Consider the following 20274-nt stretch of genomic DNA (forward strand, 5'->3'; position numbering starts at 1 on the left):
ATTGCCACCAACCTGACAGTGCCAACTCCTACCATCAGGCCGTCGAAATAGAGGCCATCTTTACAAAACTGCCAGAGACCCATAAATCATTCATGCTCACCAGTATAAGTCAATTGAAAAAAAATAACTGCTCAACCCCCCCCACCCCCAGAATTTACGAACTGAATTACAAACTGTATCCACATGTGTAGTTTTTCTGTAGTTATTGCTTGTGATTGATGTATTTATGCACCTGTTGGTGATGCTGTACAGTTGTTTGTTGAGATGCAAGACACATTTCCTAAAAGGAACACAAAATAAAGAAATTATATCCACATCACCGGCACCCAGGGAGCAGTTGTTGTTGGGGTTAACTGCCTTGCTCAAGGACAGAACGGCAGATTTTTCCAACTTGCAACATTTAATTTACTGGCCCAACACTTTTAACAGCTAGGCTATCTGCCACCCTTATTGCCTAAAAATGTTGTGTGGGTGGAGTAAGCTGTGCACATTTGGGTGTCTCCACATAACTTGTCGCTTGCGTCCTTTTAACTGAACACATCTAGCTATCTGCAAAAAGACCAACCTGACAAATGGACACTATTGGACCCCAAAAAATATCCAAGAATAATTTAGTGCTCCGTTTTGAGGGTTTGAAGAGTGGAATGTCAACTATAATGAAAGTTTAGACCCGACAGAAGCAGAGGCAGCAAAAAATATGTTTTATTGTCACATAGACCGGATAGGTGCAGTGAAATGTGTTGTTTTACCAGCTATAGTAATATTAGGGTTAAGTACCTTGCCCAAGGGCATATCGACAGATTTTTCACCTTGTCAGCTCGGGCTATGGCTTTAACCTCTAGGTTACCTGCCACCCAAAAGAGGCTCTACATACAACACGTCACATGACAGGAAACCACCATCTCCCTAGCTGTCAGGCAGGCAAACAGTGAGTACTGGACCATTTGTCTGAAACGTCATTACCAATTCATACTTTTTAACTGGACTTTTACACATCTTGGACATTTATTTTTGCTTTGTGGATGGAATAGGAAGGACTTTTTGTGTCAGTGTGAAAATGGAACCAAAAGTGGCCTTGTGAATGTGTCTCCCTGCTGTGTGCATGCACAATAAATAATGGACATGGGGTTCTGCTGTGACTTCTACAACGTTCTCACCGAGAGATTCACCAGAGAGAATGGACATAAATAAAGGCCTAAATGCATTTTCCTTAGCAATTTGTGGGTTATTCTACGGTTAAATAATGAGGCTAGACCGCATCCCTTCGAATGCATTTGATTCATCAAGCTAGAATTTAATTTTAATGAGACACTTTAATGTTTTGAACTGTGTTTTTCAATCATTTAGATTGTTGATATGGACATTTCATTAGAACCTTAGTTATTATATGTGTCTTTAATAATATTTCACATAACAATATTATGTGCGTGTTTGTGTATTTGCAGGTGCTGCACGTTGAAAGAATTGTGAATCCATTGTGAAAGGGTATGGAGTCTGCAATGCAAATTATTCAGGTTAAATGTGTCCATAAATTGGTATTTTACTGCCACCTTGTAACTCTGGATGCTACATCGGTCTATGGCTGACCTGAGTTCAATTGAGCAGTGTCATTTTTTCAGATTATGTGAAATATGCCACAATAGAAAGCTTGTGTATCTTGGCTACATTGTTATTGACACGTTTTTGTTGTCCATTTCGTATAATAGCCCATGTCACTGGTTGTTGGAGCTATGGTGAATGTTGGCTTCATCAAGGTTTATTTGTGAGTAAATATGGCTTTGATAATAGTCAGTGCTGACCCAGCCGCCGACCTCACCGCACGTCATTGTTAAATAAATCAGTGGATGACTGACGGGTGCAGTTTCCCGATCAGATTGAGGGGATTCGATTAATGCCCGGGCGGACCGGGCTAGCGTTGATCGCATTCGCTTTGGAACAGAGCTGCCTCCTGGGCGTGAGCCAGGTGCCCCGTTTTTGGCTGACAGCGAACTCAGCTCAAAGGAAAAGTGACGTGGAGTAAATGTTTAAGATTCTGTGTTTTCACATTCAAAGGTGATTGCTTTTCATTAAAAAAAAGCTTTACGTGCTGTCCCAATGAAAACTAGTTTGAAAATTCAAAAAAACATTTTATGGAAAACGATACAACGTGCTGCTTTGTTGACGCAATGGCCGAGCGGGTAGATTTACCGTTCGATTTGAGGAGATAACTCCTCCCTCACCACTTTTGCGAGTATGTCACGGGCCATAGACCGGTGCACTCAATCGAAATCCCTCAATTGCTACGATAATAAACTGCGTCGACTTCAGATTTTGCTATCCGATTGGCCAGACATCCTGTCACTGTTGCCTGTTCAAGTCTGGTGTTGACGTAATCCTGTCTGGATCCAAGCCCCGCCCCAATAAAAAGCTATTCTGGATCCTCGGGCCGTCCATGCCCTAAATCCTAACCCTAACTCCCACCCTTACCTGACCCCAACCTTAACCATATCAATATCGATAACCCTTACCTAACCCTAACCGTAACCCTGGCATGAACCTTTTTAAATGTAAACTTCAATGGCAAAGGGACGTCCCAAGGATCCCAGATTGCATGGACCCCCCCAATAGGAGCTCAGCCGACTGGGACTTGAATGAGGTGGTGAGCTCAGAAGCCCAGCAGACAGACTGATACAAAGTAGCACAAGCTGTCTGTTCACAAACATCAGGGATACTGGAGTACCTACGGCAGGCTGCGGTCCGGGTAGGGGGAGGGGGAGGACGAAGGCAACTGAGACCATAGACCACTGACTTCCACCCGCAGAAGACTTTACCGAGAAATAAAATATCGTATGTTTTTTTGTGATTCCTGCCCCGCCGCGCGCATGAAAAGTGAACTGGAGAGATATTCGAGCCGTTTTTCGTTTAGCTTTCCAGATGTAAATGTTCAACTTCATGGGTCTAATAAACGGTACAGCGGCCATACAGACCAATGTATCCTGTACATGTAACTGCAAACGCTCGACTTCATTCCAAAGCATGGAGATCAGTAAGTACTTTTTGTAATGTTCAAGCGAACTATTGCTACTTTTCTGCACGTTTCTTTCCCACTTGGACTGACCAAGCTTGATTGGGTCTATTAGCTCGCGTAGGCTTCCATTGCGTGGCAGGTAGGCAAACTATTAGATATCCCACCTCTTTATACTTTCAATTCAGCACAATTTCTGGCTGACTGCCCTGTTTTTTTGTATGCAACGTTTGTCAGACATATCATGAGTTAACTCCCAGCAAGCAACTTTTTGTCCTTAACATTGGGATTTTCGTCCTTAACATTGGGATTTTCGTCAACTGAACGTTTAACTGTCTGCCATTGTTTGATCGTCACAACAAAGTTTATTATTGTGCAGGTCAGACGTCTGGCTATCTCTGATATACACTAATTGATCCTAAATAAGTTCAATTAAACTTCCATAAAAGGTGTCTCCGCGAATATGTTTTATACTACAAAAATTAATTGTGAATGTCTATAGGCAATAAAAGCAAATTCAGGTTATTGAAGTGAGCTCTATTCACAAGTAAAATCTTGTACATACCATGCAGACAGTGATCCAAAATCTTCAATGGTGGAGTGACAGCAAACAGTGGTATTTTGGATATTTAAATCAATAGATTGATTTTTCAGACAGATTAATTATTTAATTAATAAACCCAATAAAATAGGGTAACAAATATAAATATGTTTTTATTAAATAGTGTAATTAGAGTTGAGGGGACATTTATTAAACATTAACAACAATAACAATACAATTATTTTCCCATCTAAATCCACTTGGACATGTCGACGTATGATGATGTGTGGTCTATTGATCGACTCATATTTTGGCAGGGGCTAGTGGAACTAATGTATCATCTTTGATGAATATGACTCTGACAGACCCTCTAGTCCCAAAAAGTAATTTAGGAGAAGATAGGAATTTCCTCTAAAGACAGTTAAGCTAAGCTCTGCCTGCAAGAGCTGTGTGATGTTTTGTCTAGAGATGGAGGGGATAAAAACGAGAGATTGAGATGCTCCCTCATTTGATAAGTTTCCCAAAGGAGACAACTGGTCCAAATATCTTAGAGAAAGATCTGGACATTTTGAATACCGCTAAGTAATGGACTGTGAGCTCCTGTCTCCTTCTGCGTACAGTCTCCTCTTTTCCAGATAAATATTTTCCGCAAGGAACGAGCCAAAATGTCAGCATTTTTAGTGCTTGTGCAGAGATGATGGCATTTCGAATGTGTCCTGCTCATGGCTACCCCATAATTAAGGTGCCCTCTTGTATCCTGTCTGAAGTGCTTTGTTTTTCTGTGGTAGGGCAATTCTCAATTGAAGATGAACTGTAAAGTGCATGTCTAAATACACTGTGAAGTCACTTCGTTTCGTCTAGACAGCCTGCCTAAACAACGAGATGTGGTGGATGCCCAAGCAAGCTTCAAAATCAGATGAACAGAAAATCCAAATACCACTGCCAGAATGAGGATATTATCTCTGTTTGCCTCTGTTAACCAAAAACTCAGTCTATTTGGGAATGCTCTCTGTCTTTCTCTCTCTCTGCGCATTTAAAATAATATGTTAAAATCTATTTCAATGCTTATTATCTGACTATGTGGGTGGGGTTGGCGGAGAGCTCATCTCAAGCTTCGATTTGGTGCTGTCTGGCATTCTAAAGAGCACACATTTGGAAAACCAGTCGAATTTACAGTTCTATTTGGGATTACAGAAGTGAAAGCTATTGCGCCACCCACAGTTTTCTCAGGATGGTATTTGTCACATTAGGCCTATACAATGCACTTATTCAGTACACAATCTTCTCTTTCCCCCCTAATTCATTCAGTAACGCTTTAGCCTATACACTGAGAATAGCCCCCCACCCCTTTGCCCTCAGAACAGCCTCAATTTGTTGGAGTATGGACACTACAAGGTGTTTTTAGTGTTCCACAGAGATGCTGGCCCATGTTGATGTCAATGCTTCCCAGAGTTGTGTCAAATTGGCTGGATGTACTTTGGTTGGTGGACCATTCTTGATACACACGGGAAACTGTGGAGCATGAAAAACCCCAGCAGCGTTGCAGTTCTTGACACAGACCGTTGCGCTTGGCAGCTACTACCATACCCTGATCAAAGGCACGGAAATATTTTGTCTTGCCCATTCACCTTCTGAATGGCCCACATATGTAATCCATGTCTCAACTGTCTCAAGGCTTAAAAATCATTTTTAAACCTGTCTCCTTTCCTTCATCTACACTGATTGAAGTGGATTTAACAATGACATCAATAAGGGATCATAGCTTTCAGAGCTGGGGTTCTTGATGTTTTGTACACTCAGTGTATGTCTATGCTTCCAATACTGCTCAACACTTAGCCTATTCATTTGATGCAATGATGATAAGCACTGGTGGAAAATAGCTTTTGATGCACAATACCAAATTGTCTATGTCTATCATAAATAAAAAGCTATTACCTTTTATGGCTATTTTGCTGTGCCCAGACTAGAGACCAAAAACCTCTTTTCGGTTTCTTGATGTGGCAAATTCCTGTTGATGATCATTTGATTCTGTCGAGGCTCTGATTCCTTCCCAGCAAGACAGACTCAGAGAGGAATCAAAAAGGACTTCCCTCAGTTCGAGACATCGTGATACTGTAATTAATCGTAATATGATACTCTCCCATTATACAAACATGAAGGGCAGAGGTTCAGCTTTTCTTTTAATCTGTTTCTCTCTCTCTCCCCCCAAAAATATAAATATGAGTTTGCCTTTAATAGGCATGTCAATGCTATCAGGGGTATAAGCTAGAGGTCGACCGATTATGATTTTTCAACACCGATACCAATTATTGGGGGACCAAAAAAAGCTGATACCGATTAATCGGCCGATTTTATTTATATAGATATATTGTCATTATTGTCATTATTAGAAATATATATATTTCTAATAATGACAATTACAACAATACTGAATGAACACTTATTTTAACTTAATATAATACATCAATTTAGTCTCAATTAAATAATGAAACATGTTCAATTTGGTTTAAATAATGCAAAAACAAAGTGTTGGAGAAGAAAGTAAAAGTACAATATGTGCCATGTAAAAAAGCTAACGTTTAAGTTCCTTGCTCAGAACAAATGAAAGCTGGTGGTTCCTTTTAACATGAGTCTTCAATATTCCCAGGTAAGAAATTTTAGGTTGTAGTTATTATAGGACTTTCTCTCTAAACCATTTGTATTTCATATACCTTTGACTATTGGATGTTCTAATAGGTACTTTTAGTATTGCCAGCCTAATCTCGGGAGTTGATAGGCTTGAAGTCATAAACAGCTCAATGCTTGAAGCACAGCGAAGAGCTGCTGGCAAACGCAGGAAAGTGCTGTTTGAATGAATGCTTACAAGCCTGCTGCTGCCTACCATCACTCAGTCAGACTGCTCTATCAAATCATAGACCTAATTATAATATAATAACACACAGAAATACGAGCCTTAGTCATTAATATGGTCAAATCTGTAAACTATATTTTCGAAAACAAAACGTTTATTCTTTCAGTGAAATACGGAACCTTTCCATAACGGGCGGCATCCCTAAGTCTAATTATTGCTGTTACATTGCACAACCTTCAATGTTATGTCATATTTATGTACAATTCTGGCAAATTAATTACTGTCTTTGTTAGGAAATTATTTTCACACAGTTTGCAACGAGCCAGGCGGCCCAAACTGCTGCATATACCCTGACCCTGCTTGCACAGAACGCAAGAGAAGTGACACAATTTTCCTAGTTAAAAGAAATTCATGTTAGCAGGCAATATTAACTAAATATGCAGGTTTAAGAATATATATAAAAAAATAGATTTTAAGAAAGGCGTTGATGTTTATGGTTAGGTACAAATTGGTGCAACAACAGTGCTTTTTTCGCGAATGCGCTTGTTAAATCACCCGTTTGGCGAAGTAGGCTGTGATTCAATGATAAATTAACAGGCACCGCATCGATTATATGCAATGCAGGACAAGCTAGATAAACTAGTAATATCATCAACCATGTGTAGTTAACTAGTGATTGTTAAGAATGATTGTTTAAAAAAAATAAGTTTAATGCTAGCAAGCATCTTACCTTGGCTCCTTGATACACTCGCATAACAGGTAGTCAGCCTGCCACGCAGTCTCCTCGTGGAGTGCAATTAATCGGCCATTCCAATGAATCGGTCGACCTCTAGTACAAGCCACAGTAAATGCTGCTCTACAACCAACTAACTAACAGCAGTTTGGTGTATACCTTGGAGGTGCAAAACCAACAGAGCAGTCTCGCCAACGCTAATGAGGCTTACACACGTTAAATCCACCTTAAATGCTCCCAAGGTTTAGACACAAGGAAGGGTATTTGGCAAGGGTTGGTTGTCTCACTATTTTCTAAGGGAAATTAATTTCTCAATCAAGTGTAAACTTTAGATACCGAATATGATATGCTGTGGGTTCTGTCCATATTCTCGGCCAAAAGTTTGAAGAAATGATGGCTCCAGTGCAGTGAAGATAGGCATAATCAATTGTAGTTAAATAATAATTAAAAAAAATAGACTTAGTATTATGCCCTCTGTAATTCCATCTGCGGTTTGGATTTTTTTTTTAAAGGCAAGGGCTTTTATTGTGGAAGGAGAATACACACACACACAGACACACACCTGTGAGCCAGGCTGGGAATCAGGCAGGTAAATCATTATTCTGCAGCCTCACTTTGGCGATGGGCAGAAAGTGGGAACGTACCCAGCCACGGATCTGGTATTTGGCCGGATCCGGAACATCTCGTGGCATGAAAAATATATATATATTTTTTTCAATGTAAAAATTATAAATAAAGCGGTCAAAGTTCATTCGTTAATTATCCTGCCCCGAAAAAACAATGTAAAAAAGTAGATTTTCAGGCCTGGTCTGATATTCTAAGAGTTGATTCGGGTTGGGTCGGCCAGGACTTATGGTTTGCGCAACATTGTAACTAGGGATGCACCGATATTAAATTTTTGGCCGATACCGATAACTGATATTTTCCTTGCCAAAAACCCCCAGATATTTAATATTTTAGCAGCCTTTTAAGCATTTTAGTACAGTTAAATAGTTGAAACAAAGTGTCATATGTTCAGTTAGGAACAGATTGTTTAATAACATGTAAATTAGAAAAATTACACATCCATGAATGTATTTTATTGCACAACAGACACACATTTTAGCTGCCCGGGCATTATAAAGATTGTTAAGTTGTTGGTGGCTCTTCTTACTATCCAATCTTGACAATATGCAGAAACTTAAATGCTTTGAAATGAATATTGGTTTAAACTAAAATGCAGTTAATAATTTTAGCTTTAACTGCTTAAAAAAAATGACTGTCTCGGCTGTCATAAACTGCTATAAATGGCACAACAAACTTTTCAAATGTGCTCAACTGATTTGACTAGTAAAATGAGAGAACATTTACAACACATTTCATCTTTCATTAAGGAAAAAAACAAAAAACAAACAACTGCTTTGTTTTAAACTAAATGAAAATCTTGACCTATACCAGCCATGAATGAACAACAGAAAAGCCATTGTGCTTAATAAACACTCTTCCAGTGGCTCTAGATGGCTGGGTTACAATATGACTTTCCATTTACAACTTTAACATTTGGGGGAGGTTTTCCTTCACAAAGAGGACCTGCTCGGCTTTGTCACAAGAGAGTCTGTTTCTTTTTTTGTCTACAATGTGTGAAGCTGCACTGAAAAGGCACTTACTGTCCACACTAGTACAGGGAGCACCAAGATACTTGTGCGCAGCTTTAGCTATGATGGGGAAACGTTGCTTGTTACTTCTTCATTATCCAAGTACATCTTCATTCCTAGGAATAGTAGGTTCTGTCAGGTATTCTAGTATCTGCAAATAATGGGAAAGGGGGGGTTAGTACATTTAATACAACATATTTCATTATTCTTGCATTCCAAAGGATCATTAGGCATAGATCAACATTTGGAATGTTGGCCGATGTAGTAACAGAAAATGAAAATACAATGCGTCTTTCTCTCACAGACACACACACACTGACTAAAAAGTTATTTTGTTGGCATTTACGTATGTCCCCGTTACCAGCAAAACATAATCAAAACCAATTTCTTTCACTTTCTCCCCTCGGGAAATAATAGCGTCACAAACATTGCATATGGCCTTTCTGTTATCTTCCTTTGAAACTTCAAAATAGATCCACACAGCAGACATTGTGGGCCAGGTTAGGAATGTTGTTGTTGCACGTGTAGCGCTGTATTTTCTTGTGACATCATTACATCACCTATCTACGTTATATAGGTATGCACTTCAGCTTTGACATCATTGGCATTGAACTAGACATCGGCATATTTGGCTAATATGGGCCTATTCCGATATTCTCACCGATATATCCCGATACATCTCTAATTGTAACCTATGTTTGAGACCAACGCATGGCCGTGGTTATGGGAGAAGGAAAAAATGTCATATTTCAGAATAGCCTATTACACCATGATAAGGCCCATAATGTAGCCACAGAGGATCAATAGTTTCTTTAAAAAAAATAGCCTAGCTGTGGACTGTGTGTCGCCCAATAACAAGGCATAGCCTACTTTCGGGAATGTGTGGCAAGTCTGTCAGTGAACAAACAACATGCAGTCAAAACAGGCCTTTCGTAATATTTCAATACAATTGCGGGAAACACAAACTCCCGCAGAAAAGGGAAGACTAATCTTTCTGCTGTAGACTACGAAAATATTTGATCAACTTCCAAATATTGTTTTACAAAGTAAAATGCGTCAGTGAGTGGGTCAGTGAAACTGGAAAGTATTTTTAGGACTATAATTTCCTCCTCATATTGTAGCCTACAACATGTCTCCACACACCTAGGCCTAGGCTATTGATGGATTTGAGACAAGGTCGTTTTTATTAATCTCAGATTCTCCGTTTGTCGCTGTCAAAGTAGCCTGTCATTTCGATCATTTCTGCTGAATTAAAAAATATTCTGCCAAAGTAGCCAGTCATGGAAAATGACATAGTATTGCATGAAATGCATTTATAAATGGCCACATTCTTCCCAGACCCTAGGCTACTAAAAATGTTCCCCATGTGTGCAACTTCTGCAACTGCCTCAACTCTACTGCTCTATGCCACTACGCAAATGCAATGCTTTATAATAAAGGGGATGTTTTTGTACCTCAGAGCTCCCCAGGTCACCTCACGCTCACTTTTTGTTCCGGCACCTCTAGATTTACAAATTTAAGCACTGGGTAAGAAGCGGGTCTGTCTGACTAGCTCTCATAGGTCTGAACTTCAGGTGACTGTCTGCGCAGAACTGAGAACAGCGAAGTACAGAGAACAGCTGCAAGTTGGCCGGAGAAATAATAACCCATTCCCCCGTCTATGGAATCAAAGTGTGGCCTCTGAGAGGTTCAGATGATTTGGATTCAAATCTATTCGGCTCTTTCTCATTGTGAAGTGGTGTCTTGATTGTGATCAAATTAGACTTGGGAGAGGAACAAAGACTGTTATTTCTCTCTGTTTTTGGCGACCACTAGGCCTATTTTAGTGTGTGTTTCTTGCCATGCTGTAAATCTCTTAAATTATGTGGAAATACTTTTCAGTGCTTCGTGGGGAAAGTCACCACAATGGCTGTGAATTCTCATAAGAATATTTACCTTGTACTACATATAGCCTACTATTTAGAACATACTGTTAGTAAAAATGCATGCAGTAAGCTACTGCATGCTACTGTTATGCACAAGGTCTACATGCTTCTGATGCTCCATCATGTTGTCAACCACCATTTGCTCACTTTTCTTTTACAGCCTGTCCCCTTTTCTGGTTGCATTCAACTGTGGGTCTAAAAAGGGTGATTCCCTTCGCAAAGAATTCCTGTACAGTGAATTCCTACTTTATGAAAATACTAAATTAACTTGGACATCCTGGCATTCAAAGCACATTCCATTTTGACAAAAAACCTACTAAATAGGACATAGTGTGATACATTGGATACACCCATTGTGTGTGAAGCATAATACTGAAGCTGTGGTCATCCTAAGCATTACCTCAGAACTATCAGGCACTTTCTTTTCAGTGAGGCTAACACACCATCTTGTGTTTATTGAAATAGCACTTCCTATTTACTTTTGGAGAATCAAACGATTATGAAGTGTACCCATCTGGACGGCATATAACTGGCCCAGGCAGTGACAAAAAATATAAAATCTGCCCCTAATTAAAAGGAAACAACATGGGGAATATTCCTCCGGACAGGATACAGGTTTTGTCCAGTAACCCCCCCCCTTCCTTCCCTCCTAAAATGAAACGAAAATAAAGTGGTTGGATTGAAACATTTTGAAGTGGCCAATCACAAGTTAATGGTTAAATTAGGCTTCCATTAGATATGACTTCTCCTATACTTGTTGTTCTTTTTCAAATGGAAGAATATATTTTATCCTTAAGAAGCCAGTCAAAAGTAACATGGTTAAATGATCCTTCAAGGTCATGTTCAGTGGGCATGAAACGTACAAAAACGCTCTGAAACGGAGAGTCGAAATGAGGAGGTGCTATCTGAACATGCGGGACAGAGAGAAAGTAAGGGTGTTGCACCATCTCGTTTTAGAGCATTTGTGACTGCTTATTGGAAACCATTTTTAATCAAACCCTTAATTTCCATATCACATTCTAGGAGGCTAGATCGTTGACTCAAGTTGAAGGACTGTAACTTTGTGGCGATTACTATTTGCTTATACCTTCAAATGTACTCCCTCCCTGGATCTTGTATGTACAGTAATTGCAGGGTAAGATTATTTTAGTCACTCTCCTTATAACCCTGAGTGCACACCCTTCCCAGCCACCTACCCACATATTCGTGGGTTAGCAAGCTAGTGGTATTGATGATCTCATCAATACCATTCACTTCCCAGTCATAGAGAAAACACAGGCCTCTGCCCTTTGAAGTCTTCACTCATCTGCTCTGACACACTAGCTAGCCAAGCAGCTTTCATTTGCATTGGAAATGAGATGAAGTCACAAGACCTGGCAAAACCTCGCAGCGACACAAGGGGGTGAAAACTTCACTAAGGGAGTCCTGACCGCATACCTTACTCACTCACTTACTCCCTCACCCTGCTTCTTCTTCAACTCCCTACGGCTCTCTCTTTGGGTTCCATCGGGCACGTGTGGGGACTTGCCTGTGAGGGATAAGGGTGCATTTTTAAGGCTTTGTGGGCAAGCAGTTTGAGCTCCGAGATGTATGATGCTTTATATACGCCGCCCCCCCATCCCGTCTGTTGTTATCAGTCTAGTCCCGGTAGGACTCCAGAATGTGACCATTTAGTCGCATTTTGTGACCCTTGTCTGTGCGAGTATCACATGGTGGGAGCTGCACATTCTACCTGGTTACCTTGATCAAAACTTCTATTTTTAGGGGGGATAAAACCATGAATTTATTAAACAGTAAAGTGCATTATCCTTATGATTCCTGTAATAAAAGTGTCTGGCCTGCCTCTTTCGCTGGGGCCAGCGGCTGTAATGAGCGAGCCTCTCACATGCTCTTTCCACTCTCATGTGCCCCTCGTGATTTTATTACATTTCAAAATGCAATTGCGGGAACAAACACAACTTTGGAACCAACTAGTTGTCCATATTAAAGGGTCTCAGCTTTCTGTATGGATAATAGTTGTTTTCCTAACGGATAGGCACTAACATGCATGGCCTTTGTTGTCTGATATTGGCCAGAGTACCAGACTGGAGAATTTTTTGGGGAAGTTAGCATTTATTTGGGTTATTCAGTTCTGGGAAAAGAGGGACAGATAGAAGAGAGAGAGGGTATCAGTGTGTGTATAATGTTTGTGTGTTCATGTCATTTTACGTGTTTGTTTGCACACACGTCATGTATACAGTATACATGCTAGTAAGTGAGTGTGAGAGTGTGAACAAGTGTGTGTGTGTGTGCGCACATGTTCAACAGTAAGTGCCCATCTAACAGTCAAACCCTTCTAGCTGACACACATCACCTCTCTCCCGATGATGTACTGTGGAATGCCTCCTGTATTTTGAGAATCATGCCACTGTGTTCCCCTTTATCAACTCTCCTAAAATTCAATATCCACAGTGTGAAACTTTGTGCTGAAGCTCTTCACTCGAGATCTGCCTGGCAGCTTGCACGTCCAGTGTATAGTGGAGGTGTTGAGTGGGCACATGCCTAGATTCATATCTGTTCCATCTTGTTTAAGGAGCTTTAAATGGCCCGGAAGTGGTTGCATGAAGCCAAGGCTAACGCAATTCGTGCAGTTGAGATGTATTTGTATTTATTAAGGATCCTCATTAGCTGCTGCCAAGGCAGTCTTCCTGGGGTCCAGCAACATTAAGACAGTTATATGCAATTACAAATATTCCATGACGTTACATTTCATAACACTTTTCACAACAGATTAAGTGTGTTCCCTCAGGCCACTACTCTACTACCACATATCTACAAATCAAAATCCATGTGTACGTGTGTGTTTTATCGTGTGTGTGTGTGTCTCTTCACAGTCCCCGCTGTTCCATAAGGTGTATTTATTTATTAGATTTTTTTTATATGTGATTCTACTGCTTGCATCAGTTACCTGATGTGGAATAGAGTTCCATGTAGCCATTGCTCTATGTAGTAATGCGCGCCTCCCATAGTCTGTTCTTAACTTTGGGATTGTGAAGGGACCTCTGGTGGCATGTCTTGTGGGGTATTCATGGGTGTCTGAGCTGTGTGCTCGTAGTTTAAACGGACAACTCTGTGCATTCCGCATGTCAACCCGTCTTACAAAAACAAGTAGTGACGAAGTCAATCTCTCCACCATTTTGAACCAGGAGAGATTGACATGCATATCATTAATTGAAGCTCTGTGTATATTTAAGGGCCAGATGTGCTGCCCTGTTCTGAGACATTTGTAATTCTCAGAGGTCCCTCTTTGTGGCATCTGACCACTCAACAGAACAATATTCCTGGTGTGACAAAACTAGAGCCTGTAGGACCTGCCTTGTTGATAGTATTGTTAAAAAGGCAGAGCAGAGCATTATTATGGACAGCCTTGGCTGGAATTGGGTCAGAGACCTTGTTTAAATGTGTGTGCATGTGGGTGCGTGTGCGAGGATTGAGCTCAGCTGAGGGCAGCTGCAAGCAAACCTAGACGCTTGTCAGTGGTTGTCTGTCTGTCGAGCCCTCAGGGTTTGTGTGTGCCTGTGCGTGGGGGGGTTGTTAAAAAGGCAGAGCAGAGCATTGTTTGACCACATCATTTAAGGTTATTGTGTCTGGTTCTAAAAACACACTTTTGCACACACACACCTTTCAAGCTCATCCTACTCCCATATGTGCCTGTGCGTGGGGGGGGGGGTTGGCTGTTTGACCACATCATTTAAGGTTATTGTGTCTGGTTCTAAAAACACACTTTTGCACACACACACCTTTCAAGCTCATCCTACTCCCATATGGAAATTTTTATGACAAAAGCATTTTGGTACAGCACTGTATCAACCACAAAACACAGGTACTTCTCCGTTCTGCAAAAGATCCCAAACAAAAACACAATTTCTTCTTTCACTCACCATCCTCCGTTTTGTCTCTCTTTCCTTGCCACTCTGAACATTTTGTGCCTTTTTTGTGACTGCGGGATCCAGAACTGTTCCATCAAAACTGTAACCACAACACTGAGAAGCACTGATTTGTGTGCTTCACCAGTTGCCTTTCTCTCTCCATTTAACACAGCCCACTCCACACCATAACAGCCCTAATAGCCTCAATGAAATAGTTCTCTCTCTTCAAAACAACCAAACGGAAGAAGACTGAGAAAGAGAAAGAAAGATCTCAACCTGCCCAGAGCAGAGACGGCACATTATTGTTCTGCTAGGGCCTCCATTTTACCATCTTCTTTTTTTGGATTACTATATTTATATAGCAATACGCAAACCACATCACAGACTTTTGCAATCTCACCCCGGCCAAGGAATCTAGGCTCTCTGCTTGCTGCACACAGCTGTTTTACAGGCCACTCTGCTCTGTAATTCTGGCTTTATTTAGCCGGCCTGCACACACACAAACACTACGGAGAAGCTCGCCAACCTATTTGGAAGAGATCCATATTATTAACAGAATGTTGCTCCTCTCTCTATATCCCCTGACCCCAGTGAGAGATAATGTAGCAGGTGTAAAATAAGTAGAGAAGGGGCAAGTAGAGATGCCGCTGACAGTGGGCTTGTGAGATGCCGGACCTAAGGCACTTTTCTTGAACGTCCCTTGACTCCTGCCCCTTCAACAGACATCCCCCCAAACAAAAAAACCTGACTCTTGGAGAATGAGTGTACAACTGGTAAATAGTCGCTGATATTCAGTCAGGTGGCTAGCTAACGTTCCCTAGCTGGCGAGAAGGATGAAGTTTATAGATAACGTTAAATGGAGTCTGACCTCAACAGGAGCGTTGTCTGAAATTAACTTCTTATGGCTGGGGGGCAGTATTGAGTAGTTTGGATGAATAAGGTGCCCAGAGTAAACTGCCAGCTACTCAGGCGAATAAGAGCTGTTTGAACCAGGTGTCTGGCAGAATGCCATGAGCTAAGTCTTGCGCGGCCGTGAGAGCGAGCTGCGTTCCCTTTCATTTCTAAAGACAGGAATTGTCCGGTTGGAACATTATTGAAGATTCATGATAAAAACATCCTAAAGATTGATTCTATACATCGTTTGACTTTTTTAACTTTTCGTCTGGACCTAGTGCTTGTGAATTTGGATTTGTGAACTAAACACGTGAACAAAAATTAGGTATTTGGACATAAATTATGGACTTTATCGAACAAAACAAACATTTATTGTAGAACTGGGATTCCTGGGAGTGCATTCTGATGAAGATCATCAAATGTAAGTGAATATTTATAATGCTATTTCTGACTTCTGTTGACTCCGCAACATGGCGGGAATCTGTATGGCTTGTTTTGGTCTCTGAGTGCTGTATTCAGTTTATTCCATGGTGTGCTTTAGCTGTAAAGATTTTTTGAAATCTGACACAACAGTTGCATTACGGAGAAGTGCATCTTTAAATCCATGCATAACACTTTATTTTCATCAACATTTATGATGAGTATTTCTGTAAATTGATGTGGCTCTCTGCAAAATCACCGGATGTTTTGGAAGCAAAACATTACTGAACATAACGCGCCAATGTAAACTAGGATTTTTGGATATAAATATGAACTTTATTGAACAAAACATACATGTATTGTGTAACATAAAGCCCTATGAGTGCCATCTGATGAAGATCATCAAATGTTAGTGATTAATCAAATCAAATCATCAAATCAAATGTATTTATATAGTCCTTCGTACATCAGCTGATATCTCAAAGTGCTGTACAGAAACCCAGCCTAAAACCCCAAACAGCAAGCAATGCAGGTGTAGAAGCGCGGTGGCTAGGAAAAACTCCCTAGAAAGGCCAAAACCTAGGAAGAAACCTAGAGAGGAACCAGGCTGTGTGGGGTGGCCAGTCCTCTTCTAGCTGTGCCGGGTGGAGATTATAACAGAACATGGCCAAGATGTTCAAATGTTCATAAATAACCAGCATGGTCCAATAATAATAAGGCAGAACAGTTGAAACTGGAGCAGCAGCATGGCCAAGTGGACTGGGGACAGCAAGGAGTCATCATGTCAGGTAGTCCTGAGGCATGGTCCTAGGGCTCAAGTCCTCTGAGATAAAGAGAGAAAGAGATAATTAGAGAGAGTAAACGTAAATTCACACAGGACACTGAATAGGACAGAAGTACTCCAGATATAACAAACTGACCCTAGACCCCCAACACATAAACTACTGCAGCATAAATACTGGAGGCTGAGACAGGAGGGGTCAGGAGACACTGTGGCCCCATCCGAGGACACCCAAGGACTGGGCCAAACAGGAAGGATATAACCCCACCCACTTTGCCAAAGCACAGCCCCCACACCACTAGAGGGATATCGTCAACCACCAACTTACCATCCTGAGACAAGCCTGAGTATAGCCAACAAAGATCTCCGCCACGGCACAACCCAAGGGGGGAGGGGGGCGCCAACCCAGACAGGATGATCACATCAGTGACTCAACCCACTCAGGTGACGCACCCCTCCCAGGGACGGTATGAGAGAGCCCCAGGAAGCCAGTGACTCAGCCCCTGTAATAGGGTTAGAGGCAGAGAATCACAGTGGAAAGAGGGGAACCGGCCAGGCAGAGACAGCAAGGGCGGTTCGTTGCTCCAGAGCCTTTCCGTTCACCTTCCCACTCCTGGGCCAGACTACACTCAATCATATGACCCACTGAAGAGATGAGTCTTCAGTAAAGACTTAAAGGTTGAGACCGAGTTTGTGTCTCTGACATGGGTAGGCAGACCGTTCCATAAAAATGGAGCTATGTTGGAGAAAGCCCTGCCTTCAGTGGTTAGTTTAGAAATTCTAGGGACAATTAGGAGGCCTGCGTCTTGTGACCGTAGCGTACGTGTAGGTATGTACGGCAGGACCAAATCAGAGAGATACAGTGCCTTGCGAAAGTATTCGGCCCCCTTGAACTTTGCGACCTTTTGCCACATTTCAGGCTTCAAACATAAAGATATAAAACTGTATTTTTTTGTGAAGAATCAACAACAAGTGGGACACAATCATGAAGTGGAACGACATTTATTGGATATATCAAACTTTTTTAACAAATCAAAAACTGAAAAATTGGGTGTGCAAAATTATTCAGCCCCCTTAAGTTAATACTTTGTAGCGCCACCTTTTGCTGCGATTATAGCTGTAAGTTGCTTGGGGTATGTCTCTATCAGTTTTGCACATCGAGAGACTGAAATTTTTTCCCATTCCTCCTTGCAAAACAGCTCGAGCTCAGTGAGGTTGGATGGAGAGCATTTGTGAACAGCAGTTTTCAGTTCTTTCCACAGATTCTCGATTGGATTCAGGGCTGGACTTTGACTTGGCCATTCTAACACCTGGATATGTTTATTTTTGAACCATTCCATTGTAGATTTTGCTTTGTAGATTTCTCCGTCCCAGTCTCAGGTCTTTTGCAGAATGGTCCTGTATTTGGCTCCATCCATCTTCCCATCAATTTTAACCCTCTTCCCTGTCCCTGCTGAAGAAAAGCAGGCCCAAACCATGATGCTGCCACCACCATGTTTGACAGTGGGGATGGTGTGTTCAGGGTGATGAGCTGTGTTGCTTTTACGCCAAACATAATGTTTTGCATTGTTGCCAAAAAGTTCAATTTTGGTTTCATCTGACCAGAGTACCTTCTTCCACATGTTTGGTGTGTTTCCCAGGTGGCTTGTGGCAAACTTTAAACAACACTTTTTATGGATATCTTTAAGAAATGGCTTTCTTCTTGCCACTCTTCCATAAAGGCCAGATTTGTGCAATATACGACTGATTGTTGTCCTATGGACAGAGTCTCCCACCTCAGCTGTAGATCTCTGCAGTTCATCCAGAGTGATCATGGGCCTCTTGGCTGCATCTCTGATCAGTCTTCTCCTTGTATGAGCTGAAAGTTTAGAGGGACGGCCAGGTCTTGGTAGATTTGCAGTGGTCTGATACTCCTTCCATTTCAATATTATTGCTTGCACAGTGCTCCTTGGGATGTGTAAAGCTTGGGAAATCTTTTTGTATCCAAATCCCACTTGTTGTTGATTCTTCACAAAAAAATACAGTTTTATATCTTTATGTTTGAAGCCTGATGTGGCAAAAGGTCGCAAAGTTCAAGGGGCCAAATACTTTCGCAAGGCACTGTAGGTTGGAGCAAGCCCATGTAATGCTTTGTAGGTTAGCAGTAAAACCTTGAAATCAGCCCTTGCTTTGACAGGAAGCCAGTGTAGGGAGGCTAGCACTGGAGTAATATGATCAATTTTTTTGGTTCTAGTCAGGATTCTAGCAGCCGTATTTAGCATTAACTGAAGTTTATTTTGTGCTTTATCCGGGTAGCCGGAAAGTAGAGCAATGCAGTAGTCTAACCTAGAAGTGACAAAAGCATGTATTAATTTTTCTGCTTCATTTTTGGACAGAAAGTTTCTGATTTTTGCAATGTTACAAAAAAGCAGTCCTTGAAATGGTCTTGATATGTTCTTCAAAAGAGAGATCAGGGTCCAGATTAACGCCAAGGTCCTTCACAGTTTTTTTTGAGACGACTGTACAACCATTAAGATTAATTGTCAGATTCAACAGAAGATCTCTTTGTTTCTTGGGACCTAGGACAAGCATCTCTGTTTTGTCCGAGTTTAAAAGTAGAACGTTTGCAGCCATCCACTTTCTTATGTCTGAAACAGGCTTCGAGCGATGGCAATTTTGGGGCTTCACCATGTTTCATTGAAATGTACAGCTGTGTGTCATCCGCATAGCAGTGAATGTTAACATTATGTTTTCGAATGACATCCCCAAGAGGTAAAATATATAGTGAAAACAATAGTGGTCCTAAAACGGAAACCTCTAGGAACACCTAAATTTACAGTTGATTTGTCAGAGGACAAACCATTCACAGAGACAAACTGATATCTTTCCGACAGATAAGATCTAAACCAGGCCAGAACTTGTCTGTGTAGACCAATTTGGGTTTCCAATCCAAAAAGAATGTGGTGATCGATGGTATCAAAAGCAACACTAAGGTCTAGGAGCACGAGGACAGATGCAGAGCCTCGGTCTGATGCCATGAAAAGGTCATTTACCACCTTCACAAGTGCAGCCTCAGTGCTATGATGGGGTCTAAAACCAGACTGAAGCATTTCGTATACATTGTTTGTCTTCAGGAAGGCAGTGAGTTGCTGCGCAACAGCCTTTTCTAAAAATGTTGACAGGAATGGAAGATTCGATATAGGCCAATTGTTTTTTATATTTTCTGGGTCAAGGTTTGGCTTTTTCAAGAGAGGCTTTATTACTGCCACTTTTAGTGAGTTTGGTACACATCCGGTGGATAGAGAGCCTTTTATTATGTTCAACATAGGAGGGCCAAGCACAGGAAGCAGCTCTTTCAGTAGTTTAGTTGGAATAGGGTCCAGTATGCAGCTTGAAGTTTTAGAGGCCATGTTATTTTCATCATTGTGTCAAGAGATATAGTACTAAAACACTCGAGCGTCTCTCTTGATCCTAGGTCCTGGCAAAGTTGTGCAGACTCAGGACAACTGAGCTTTGAAGGAATACGCAGATTTAAAGAGGAGTCCGTAATTTGCTTTCTAATAATCATGATCTTTTCCTCAAAGAAGTTCATGAATTTATCACT

General features: G+C 41.2%; 1 protein-coding gene across 1 annotated transcript in view; it reads left to right on the forward strand.

The window, feature by feature from the left end:
• The first annotated feature begins 2662 nt into the window (after positions 1 to 2662).
• The window catches only part of LOC135542374 (protein TMEPAI-like), a 97849-nt gene continuing 80237 nt past the window's right edge, over positions 2663 to 20274 (forward strand). The window contains exon 1 of the mRNA XM_064969301.1: positions 2663 to 3025. Coding sequence (XP_064825373.1) covers positions 2920 to 3025 — 106 coding nt within the window. The 5' untranslated portion in view covers positions 2663 to 2919. The remainder of the gene's footprint in view (positions 3026 to 20274) is intronic.

Source organism: Oncorhynchus masou, chromosome 6 (assembly GCF_036934945.1).
Source record: "Oncorhynchus masou masou isolate Uvic2021 chromosome 6, UVic_Omas_1.1, whole genome shotgun sequence".
NCBI lineage: Eukaryota > Metazoa > Chordata > Actinopteri > Salmoniformes > Salmonidae > Oncorhynchus > Oncorhynchus masou.